The sequence below is a fragment of the Malus domestica genome, chromosome 17 (assembly GCF_042453785.1).
Source record: "Malus domestica chromosome 17, GDT2T_hap1".
NCBI classification, from domain to species: domain Eukaryota; kingdom Viridiplantae; phylum Streptophyta; class Magnoliopsida; order Rosales; family Rosaceae; genus Malus; species Malus domestica.
The window spans coordinates 22,643,743-22,655,162 of record NC_091677.1 but is presented as its reverse complement, the minus strand read 5'-3'; the positions used below and the strand labels follow the sequence as shown (position 1 = coordinate 22,655,162).

General features: G+C 38.8%; 1 protein-coding gene across 2 annotated transcripts; it reads right to left on the bottom strand.

Moving 5' to 3' along the window:
* Positions 1 to 463: 463 nt before the first annotated feature.
* LOC103405427 (nuclear pore complex protein NUP35-like) lies at positions 464 to 4,373 on the bottom strand. 2 transcript variants are annotated; one of them, XM_029097441.2, is made up of 4 exons: positions 3,945 to 4,373; positions 2,997 to 3,595; positions 1,625 to 1,736; positions 464 to 927 (listed from the first exon to the last, which is right to left on the bottom strand). In XM_029097441.2, exons 2-4 carry the CDS (start codon positions 3,566 to 3,568, stop codon positions 619 to 621), a joined length of 993 nt encoding a protein of 330 aa, XP_028953274.1. In that variant the 5' UTR covers positions 3,569 to 3,595; positions 3,945 to 4,373; the 3' UTR covers positions 464 to 618. The 2 variants fall into 2 exon arrangements, with proteins under 2 accessions (XP_028953274.1, XP_028953275.1); XM_029097442.2 differs by having other exon boundaries at positions 2,997 to 3,641; positions 3,945 to 4,342.
* Positions 4,374 to 11,420: the final 7,047 nt, after the last annotated feature.

Here is an 11,420-nt window from a genome sequence, read left to right as displayed (position 1 = left end):
CAATTTCTTTGAGCTCATTTAGATATCTCAAATATTTTTTATTTGACTAATATTTTGCAAAGATGATTTATGAGATGCAATTTGAAAAATAGACAGTTTGGATTATCAAAGTTCGATGTGACGTGAGCCCCACAACTAATCCTCATTTAAAAATAAAAAAATAAAAAATCCCTTCTCTTAAAAACCTCCTGATAGATGCACATTTATTGGTATTGTGAGGACACAATTGTTTTGATGGTTTGCTTTGCATAGTGCAAACCTTGGAACAACCGTTGTTCGATCCTTAAGACCGACCATAGTTCGGGAAGTTTAGGGATCGATCAAAGTCCACTTTACAGGTTGAGAAGCTATACCACGTACTGTGCTGCTGCAACAAATTTGTGAATTTTGACTTTTTAACATTCATTTTATATCTATCGGGAAGCAGGAAGCAACCACTTCCATAGGTTTGCAACTTCGCATGTAATAAGTTAAACCACTTGTTAATACATCAACCTTAAATCACAAAGTATATTTTCCCTCAAAATGCTGGCGTAAAAAAAAGGATTTAGCGATACGACTCTTTCACGTTTTAACTGAAAAATTTAACCAACAATTACATTTTCTTACCACAAAATTCTACATACCAAACATTAAATCCATGACTTTGGACACCAATGACTTTGCTGGGGAAGCAATGGCACCTCCAGATTTCTGCGTGCTGGTATTACCGTTTTGAAGATAGTAAGGATGAGGGGGGGCTCTTGAAGCATTCACCTCTGCATGTTTCATGGACGGTTGAGGGGGAAATGTCATGAAACCCTGATTGTTGACCCTTTCATTTAATGCATGGCGTTGCATTGGATCCAGTGGCTTCACGCCTATAATTAGTGCCCCGTTAATTTGCATCCCATTCTTGCTGAGAGCCTTCTGAGCATCAGAGTAACTCTGCACCACCAGCAAAGTGAATGGTTAACAATTTTCAATAGCAATTGCATTCTTGTAGGATACCTAGCCAAACTGAGCAAATGGAGAGTAGAAAGATGGTCTACATCCATTTTCCCTCATATACGCACGGCGCACACATAATGGTGTTACAAATTCCTTCCATGCCATAAGCCAACAGCAGTAGCAAATAATTATAATGTGATCCTGTGATTACTTCCTTAAACATAAGTATTACTGATAATCTTAATCAATATTATGCCTCCATGAGGCTATGTCTGCAACGAAGGCCAATAAGTGATCTTACTTTTGACATACATTGCAGCATCCCACCAATAATAAAGCCCAACTTTAAGCAGAAGTGATGCACAATGCCATTATTATATTTGACAGAGACAAATCCATACATTTTACAAGTAAAACATCTTTCATAACACATAACGAGAGATAAGTCATAAAAACAAACTCAGCTATTTCCAGCTGCTCAAAATTTTTAATTTATATCAAAGTCTTGGTTAGTTTTAATCCCAATTTCAAGGGCATTTCTTATAGAGAGTCAATGAGTTTGACTCGCAAACTCTCCAATTGATGAATTCATGGTAACATTACCAGTTCAAAGAGGTGAAGAAATGAAGAGAAGATCAATGCTTGATATAAGAAATTTGATTCATCAAACTCAAAATAATGGAGAAAAAAGAACCTGATATAGAATGTGCATCCAGTTGGCATCTCTTGGACCAGGAACATGTTTCAAAATCACTCCACATTTTTCAAACTCTCGTAAGACTAAATTTGTATCAGCTGGAGAGAATCTGGAAGAAAAAATAAGAACACCATCAGATGCCTATAATGTGGATAGCTGAGCAAAAATTACATTGTAATTACTCAATAAGTTAGACAAGCAAGCCATAACTTTAGAGATTGAAGACTTGACCAAGTACAACCAAATAAGCTTCAATCAGTTGAACGACTAACCTAAAAAGTTGGAGAGAGCTATGTGATAAAACAATACAATAAAGTGTTCTACGTGTTCCCAACATTTTTCTTTAGAGTACATAATAAAACATTTCCATGGTCCTTTGAACTAGAAGCTCACTATAGCAATTCAAAAAAAATTAACTTCTATTCAACAGACATGCATAGAAAATATCAAACACCATTATATCCAATAATTTACACAACATTTTACTGTTAACTAGTTGACCCTTTTTTGAGTTTCCTTTAGGGATATCTAGTTCTATGAATGATAGAACATGCTACCAAAGAATGAGATTCTTTTACTAAGTTGTGTCTTACCCCTAAGTTCTAACAGTTGATTACCAAACAAGATCTCCCTTTTTTATTGTTCAAAGTCCATAAATTCTAAGTAATGAAGTAGCTAAGAGGAGCAGAGACTTGGGAAAGGGTTTGTGGTTTGACACACAACTTGTTCACCAGTAAGTAGCTAAGAAAGACATTTATCAATGCAGAATACTTCATTATGACAAATATCTGGAATTTCTCATAATATTTCAAACTTACAATCACATTTGACCAGGAATACATCCAAACGATCACTGACCATTTCAAGTTTAAAATGCTTTGTAGTGGGATATTTGATTCATGCATATCAGGAACCTCTAATAACTGGGAAACCACGATAATTTTTTTAAAAGAAAACTCTTTCCTTGGCACAACAACCACATGGAAATCATTTCCTCCTCAACTCATAATGGCAACAGCTGAAGTCAATAAGATAAACTACTAGAATATGATGATACATAACCAAATGGCATTAACAGGAGTAACAACTAACAAGTACATAGTTGATCAAAAAAGGTACAGTACATAAACATAAGAAAATATCATTGAAAGCATCACACGTGGTTTTTCCTCAATGATTTCTGTATCACTTTTAGGCAGAAATAGGCATCTCAATTAGTAATATGCAAATCAACAGACAATACAAGCAAATGGATGTTGTGGATAAGGTAATTGCCACAGGAAGACTTTAGCCGAGTATTATATGAACAAAAGATGAATGCATCTATGTATGCCCAAGAACAGTCACAAAAGTAAGGTTAAAGAATTACCCGTAAACAGTAACCCATTCTTCTTCGTTGATGTTCCCTGTAGGCAAGGTATTCCTTTGCATCTCTGGCCTTGCAACTTCCCTTGGAGGTGGAAGAGTGATCAGAGCAAGGGGCTGAACAACACCCTCCACTGGTGAACCCTTTCCCTTCTCTTCTTGCTCACCACCACTCTTCGAGGGCGACCACCAACTCATACTCGCTGAACCCTGTTGGCCATGCTGTCCATTTGATAGAGCATATGAAGTGCTTGCCTCTGATTTTCCCTTCACCAGAGTCGAGGAATCACGGCCAAAACTATGCACCGGAGTTCTAGAATCCGACTTGATTTCTGGGGATAATGGGTAATCTGGAATTCCAGATTCAGGGGAGAAGTCCGACCGGTCTTCCAATGTGTAAAGCGGAGGTGGTGGAAGGTCCGATCCCCCACCACTCTCGCGCCATAGAGCAGAGACCGCAGCTGCCTGGCCTGGAGTTGAATTTCTTCCTCTCCTGGACGATACAGGTGAAGCTACATCTTGGAAAAACAATGACTGCTTACTGGATTTGGGAGTTCTATGTACTGTGGTGCTCATCCTATTTCTATCTTTAAGAACCAACCTCTGAAAAATCCATAAGAAATTCCCAATTATTATTTGTTTTCCTTCTCTGCAATTTTCTCAGCAAGCAAAGGACAACATAAGATAAACCAGAAATATGAAAGATCAAACATTGAACTATAAATAAAAAGGGGGAAATGTATTATTTACTTAATTAAAACCAACCTAGCTCTAAATTCATCAAATTCGATCGAAAATTTTGAAAAACTGGATTCGGGTTTTCTCCATTTGTTGCTGAGAAGCCAAGGGAACTTAATGTAATTACCCAAAACAAAAGATGAAATCGATGAAGTTAAACCCACATATGTGCAGTAATCTAAGTCCAGAGCTTAGAGAGAGGGAGAGAGAGTACCTGAGAATTGGGGGAAAGAGGCGCCTGAGATCTCCGATCAGGGACTTGAAGTAGCCAAGTAGGAGGGGATTAATTGAGTTTCCCCTCCCCCAAAAGACTGAAGAGCGAGAGTGTCTGAGAATGCAGAGCTGCTCGAAATTCGAATGGAAGCGAATTTGAAACCCTAAACCCTCGCCATCGAGAAATTCAAATTGGTCATGCTTGGACGCTCGTCGTACTTTATTCCAAATGACGATTCTATCCTCGTCCCGCTCCTCAAATTTTAGCCCTCAATTGATTTTTGAAACTTTTGGTTAGACATGTTTATGTAACGGTAATGAGAAAAAAAAAAAAGAATTCTGATTACGGGATAGGATTACCAGATAAAGAATCAAAATTTTGATGGGACCAATATATCCAACTCCAAAATTTGGAGGAATATGACTTTTTATAATTTGGTGGTATTTGAAACACTGAGTTATTAGGATTCGGAATGAACTTTTTTTACTCATTATACCCTCATTTATTTCTAAAATTCCAAAATTGCCCTACATGTTAACCCATCAAAAACTTAGGGCTGTCTCACTTTCTCTTCAGACGCATATCTACAAACTTTCTCTTCAGACCCATCTCTCAATTTACAAAGAGGTGAACTCCCCTTGTCTTCTGCATTTTCATTTCTATCTTTATTTTTTTTGTTTTGGTAAAATCATCGTTGCAAAGGATTTCATGATGGAGTAACTATTTTTCTAAAAAAAAAAAATGCAAGAACTCATTATTTGTAAATAAAAGCGTGAATAGGAATTATACTCATTCTTTATAAATAACATGTCCCAAAACTATAATTAAATTAGGGCACTAAACTAATTACAGTATAATAATTATCGGATTAAGTACCTAAAACCCTTCAATTTTTTGGCGTGATTCCAAATGAGTCCAAACATTTTCAAAACATTCCAAAAGAGTATCCAACATATAGAAAATATCACTTCCGTTAGATCCCAAGTTAGGAGAACCGTTAAGTGCCTATGTGGCACTCTTGTCATATATTTTTAATGACATGAAAAATCTCAAATTCATGATGAAATTAGTCTCAACCTTCTAAAATTTTTCTTTCTCCTTCTCGCACTCTCTTATCCTTACCCTCTCCCGAACAAGAGAAAACTCTTTTCAAGTTTTAGTCTAGTGTTATAGTGGCATTATCTCCATGTCTTGTTAATAAATATCGATTTAGCTATATACAAAACTATACCAAGACAAAAAAGTGGCATTATCTCCATGTCTTGTTAAACAATATCAATTCAGCTATATACAAAACTATTTCAAGACAAAAGATTTCGAAGGCAAAGAAGAATAGACAATTCTGAAATGGTTGTCTTCAATCATTTGAAGTGTAGTTTAACAACGAAATACATTCAACCTCAGTCCAACAAGGTAAACAAAATAAGTGCATGCCAATAGTTTGGTTACATTTGAATAACATGACCTGCAATTGGCCTTAGAGAAAAAGTAAACAAAATGTCAAAAACATATGCCAAAAACTCAAATGTAACTGCACTTGTTACTGAGGCCTTTAAGCCCTCTTGGCTCATCGTCCCTGGACACCAGAACCTTATATCTTTGTAAAGGCAATTGGGAATCCTGAAGCTTGGCTTTCCTAAGACAAAAGCACACATTTTAAGGAAACTAGAATCAATAGCTATGCAAACCATCCTAAAATTGAATAAAGTAATTCAATTCCAAGCCCGCTATCTGAGTTCCAACATAATTTTGAAGCATTGTGGAGCCCGTGTTAGTTGATCCTGGATTATTCGAAGACCGTGGATCATAATAGATCAGTAAACAATGCACAATAGAAAGAAGAAGAAAAAAATACGTAGTAAAATTAATTGGGAACTTAAAAAAATAATGGCACTCATATTGTTTGAACTACTTTGACCAACATGCTCAGCTTGTTGGGTTGGTTTCGAACCCTTTGGTGGTCTTCCCCTACGCTTGGGCACTGGATTTTCTTTTGGAGGTAGATTTGTGTGGTGAGTTGCTTTGTTATGCCCGACTTGGCCAAACCTTACATGTCATTGTCATCCCTTTTCTCCCAAGCTTATACTTTCCTTTTTTTATCTGTCTTTTCATCAGCTCCCTTCTTCGTCAGTTTTCTTGGCCTACCAGGTTGTCTAGTGTAACTTGGTGGGACTAAGAGTGGATGATCAGTTATCTACCATAAGTCTTGGCCATTAATTGGTTGTAGGATGTTCTCATAGCACCTCATATATGTCTCCTTAGAATATATCGAACTAACAAACTCCTCAACTTGCTTCCCCCCTAAGTAGTGCATTGCTACTATACCATGGACGCACGGAAAACCTTTAAGATCCCACCCTCTGCAAGTGTAAGTATGAAAATCTAAATCAACAATATATTGTTCACCTCTACCCCCACTAATCTAAAATTTTGGACCCCCAGACCATATAGTTATGAAACCCCCACCTTTTCCTTTCAACTCTTGCAATTTCTCAAAAATAATAGAACAAATTTTATGAGGCCATTTTTTTATTTTGTCATTTCTGAGTTGAATCCTTCTCATAAACAAACATTGTATCATCTGTAGCAATGTGAGAATTGGCTTGTCCCTAACTTTCTTAATGGTATTGTTGATTGACTTGCCTAAGTTGTTCATAAGTATGTCACGCTGCAGGTAGGTGCTGAAGTGCGATCCAGAGCATTGTGGAAACTAACCATTCCCAAGCATCTTTGTTTAAACTCTTAAGTCCATCCATATGTTTACCAAAACTTGGCAGAGTGGTGGATTTTGCAGAAGCCTAAAAATAGTCGCTCAATGCCTTGCCCTTAAAAGGCTTATTGAAATTAGTTACTAGATGTTTAGCACAAAATCTATGCTCACTGTTAGGGATCACATCTTGAAATGCACCACAAAACCCTTTTTGTTTATCAGAAATGAAGTCATCCATGTGAATTAGTAATACCAACAACTCAAGGAACCATGTCCATGAGTCCCTACTTTCCATCTCTACTACAACATATGCAATCACCCATGTCTCGTTATCAGCATCAATTCCAATTGCTGTAAGTAATTGACCACCATACATGTCACATCCTGGCCCAGGCCCTCACCACATCCTGAGCTCGACTCCGCCGTAGCACGATATTGTCCGCTTTGGGCCTCAATCACGCCCTCACAATTTTGTTTCTGGGAACTCACACGAGAACTTCCTAATGGGTCACCTTTCTTAGGATTGCTCTTGCGTGAACTTGCTTAACTTTGAAGTTCCGATGAACTCCGAAGCCAATGAGCTCCCAAAAGGCCTCGTGCTAGGTAGAATGAGAATATACATATAAGGCATAGAGAATCCACTCCCCTGGGCGATGTTAGATGTTACAATACACTCCTTTAAGATGGCAGCCATCTAAGCCTACAATCTCATAAATTTGGGATGAGCTTGGTCAATTTCACCATTTTTACATCTTATTTCAATAGTTGAACTTGGATTAGTCTTCCTAACCTCCTCAGCATAGCCCCACAACCTCTCGTATTGTGAAGCCATAATGCATTCTATAATTTCTAATGCTTTCCTTTTTGCTTTTATATGCCTTCATGAGAGACACTCCCACAATGTAATCCTTGTCCATAACATCTGCTATAGAATGGGAGGGATATGAGGATTCGATTGAATTCTATCCAAATATTTATTGGCCAACCAATTAGCAGTACACTTCTTGTTTTTATAAACTCTTGCACAACAATGTTCAGGGCAATATTCTTTAACTTGCAAAGTCTTATCAATTGAGCTCCGCTTTGCAACATATACGTAGGGGCAATGTTCTCCTGTGCAAAGTACCTTTAACTTCAGCCTCTCATTTTTTTATACCAAGTACCTTTCCCAGTTAATAGTGAATATTGTGTGATGGCCTTTTCTGAACGCTTTGCAATCACTAAACAACATGCCAATCTCAACATATAGACTGTCCAAGTCTGTGTTCTCATTAAATTCTTACCATGTCTCCTCATCATTCTTCACTATCGTTGTATCTATGTGTCACTGGATCTTCCATCTGGTCACTATCGTCAACCTCACAGACAATTACTCATTCGCCCTTACTATTTGTTTCATGTTCTTGTGGTGATCCAGCCCATTCTTATTCTCTAAAGTCAACAAATTCCTCAAATTGTAGATCATCCTCATGCATGGCATAATCACTTTCCACAAACTCCAAATCACTAGAGTCGAATTGCTCTAATTCTTTAGATAAGTTATAAATCATAGGTTGCTTACCACGTAATCTAGCACACTTCCTTGTACCCATACTAGCTTTTCCTACATCCATAGGTTCTCCAAAGTTACCATTTTCATCTTCTCCAATAATCTAAATTTCTTCATTCACATTAGGGTCCTATACATTCATATTGCCTTTTCCATCATTAGCGATTTCTTCATTAACATAGTCACTTTCACATGTAACTTCATCACTAGTGTCACCTTTAACATCAACATTATTTTCCAACTTAGGTAGGTGAACAACAAAAACTTCTTCTTCAAATTGATCTACATGGAGGTGATCTAAGAATATGTCTAAGTAAGGATGGCAACGAGGCAAATTGGGTTCGGATGTGCCATTACCATACCCAAACCTATTTATTTTCCCTGAACGCGAACCCGTAGAATCCCCTCATGAGTTTTCCCCATAACCGAACTTTCGGGTGACAGATTTTTGATCGGGGAATGGTTTTCCTCATTATAATATTGATATATGTATTTATATTATTAACTAAATGAAAAATATTAGAAGGGGTGTGATATCCACACACCCCATAAGTCTTGGCCATTCCCCGATCAGTTATCTACCATAAGTCTTGGCCATTAATTGGTTGTAGGATGTTCTCATAGCACCTCATATATGTCTCCTTAGAATATATCGAACTAACAAACTCCTCAACTTGCTTCCCCCCTAAGTAGTGCATTGCTACTATACCATGGACGCACGGAAAGCCTTTAAGATCCCACCCTCTGCAAGTGTAAGTATGAAAATCTAAATCAACAATATATTGTTCACCTCTACCCCCACTAATCTAAAATTTTGGACCCCCGGACCATATAGCTATGAAACCCCCACCTTTTCCTTTCAACTCTTGCAATTTCTCAAGAATTATAGGACAAATTTCATGAGGCCATTTTTTTATTTTGTCATTTCTGAGTTGAATCCTTCTCATAAACAAACATTGTATCATCTGTAGCAATGTGAGAATTGGCTTGTCCCTAACTTTCTTAATGGTATTGTTGATTTACTTGCATAAGTTGTTCATAAGTATGGCACGCTGCAAGTAGGTGCTGAAGTGCGATCCAGAGCATTGTGGAAACTAACCATTCCCAAGCATCCTTGTTTAACCTCTTAAGTCCATCCATATGTTTACCAAAACTTGGCAGAGTGGTGGATTTTGCAGAAGTCCAAAATAGTCGCTCAATGCCTTGCCCTTAAAAGGCTTACTGAAATTAGTTACTAGATGTTTAGCACAAAATCTATGCTCACTGTTCGGGATCACATCTTGAAATGCACCACAAAACCCTTTTTGTTTATCAGAAATGAAGTCATCCATGTTGTTTGTACCATACTTGACCAATCACAAAACCACTGAGCACCGATCAACGTTATACCGTCAAGGACCCAGAAGAGTTTCCCTCTAACCAGGAGGCCAATCACAGCGCGACACGTGTCAACATCAGAAGCCAATCATAGCGTGCCACGTGTCAACATCATAAGCCAATCACAACACGACATGTGTCAATGTCAGAATGAAACTAGAAACTCTCTTCTATAAATAGAGATCATTCTCTCATAATATTTCCTAATGTCATTTGTACTAAATCATTCACTAGTACTCACTAAAGGAGAGCTTGAACCTATGTACTTGTGTAAATCCTTCACAATTAATGAGAACTCCTCTATTCCGTGGACGTAGCTAATCTAGGTGAACTACGTACATCTTGTGTTTGCTTCCCTGTCCCTATCCATTTACATACTTATCCATACTAGTGACCGAAGCAATCTAGCGAAGGTCACAAACTTAACAATTTCTGTTGTACCAAAGTCCTCACTGATTTTGTGCATCAACATTTGGCGCCGTCTATGGGAACGACACTTGTCCCACTCTTTTCAGCTTTGTCAAGCTGGTTTCCACCATTTGTACACTCTCTTTTGACCATGCATCCCTCTCCAACATGGGGAGCGAAGGAAGCCACAGCACACAGAATGACACCCCTCTTGCACCTAGTGCGAAGCAACGAAAGAAGGAAGGAAAGAGGGTTGCTCTTCAAGCTAAAGTCGATGAGCTAGAAGCTCAAAACAACAAAATAGCAATGAAGAATGAGGTCCTCTAGGAGTAGTATGAGAAGCTCTTTGAGACGTTCCACGAAACTATGCGTACTCAAACACGCGAGCTTGTTGCCCCTGTGGACATCAACCATCATCTGTGTGCCCCTAACACGGAGGGTCACCTTCCTTTGACATGGGTATCCCTGATGAGGAGCGAGCTAATCATCAAAACATTGATCAACATGAGACTTCTCTCAACCCTGCTGCTTTGACCCGAAGCAGGAGAAGTGGAGGAAGACACCTCTTTGTAGAAGTGTTGGAAGGATCGAAAGCCGTTTATCGTGACTGCCGAGACTTCCTAAAGCAACGTCGAGAGAATCCTCTTCACATATGCTCGAAGATCAATGATCCAAGGGTTTCTGAAAGACTCGATCCCCTCCCACGACCCAGGCCAGCTGCCAATCTAGGGAAGGAACGACATGTCCTAGAGGAACATGAAGGTATAAGGGACTCTGAGGTATTCCGACAGACTCACCTTAGAAGTCAGTACGGCGAGTCTAAGGAAAAATCACACGCCCTTGCTCAAGCTCTCCTACTTCAAAGAGGCGATGAAGACTTACGAAAGAAAATCCCAGTGGTACATGACTCCACTCAAGACCCCCTTGTCCTACAACTTATTGAGGAAGTAAACAAGTTAAAGGCCAAATGTCAGGCCGAGATACCTGACTGGAACCAACCCAGGTCTGGCCCTCTCACAAGGAGGATCCTTGACACCCCCTTCAAGTGAAGACAAAACAAAAGCTTGGTTTACAACTCTATACTAGAAGGGAGGACCCAATTGAACACCTTAACCTCTTTGAGTCCACCATGGCATATCAGATGCACATCGACGAAGAGCAATGTCTTCTCTTCCCCTCCACTCTCTCTGGCGGAGCTCTAAACTGGTATTGCCGTCTTCCACCTGAGACAGTAGACTCATTTGAAGAACTAAGGAAACTGTTTGTCTCTAACACATCTTCTAGACCGATCGCTTGCATTCTGCAGATGACTTATACACTAATCGCCAGAAACCGGACGAGTCACTACGAAAGTATGTTGGTCGTTTCAACCATGAGTATTCTCGCTGCGCTGAGGCAGATGACAAGACAGCCCTCAAGGCCTTCACGGCTG

Coding starts and splice junctions, on each gene's coding strand:
- LOC103405427 (XM_029097441.2), bottom strand. CDS start 3,568: ATGAGCACCACAGTACATAGAACTCCCAAATCCAGTAAGCAGTCATTG. Junction 1,737..2,996: donor GAATGGGTTACTGTTTACGG/GTAATTCTTTAA, acceptor TTTTTCTTCCAG/ATTCTCTCCAGCTGATACAA. Junction 928..1,624: donor GGATGCACATTCTATATCAG/GTTCTTTTTTCT, acceptor CTGGTGGTGCAG/AGTTACTCTGATGCTCAGAA.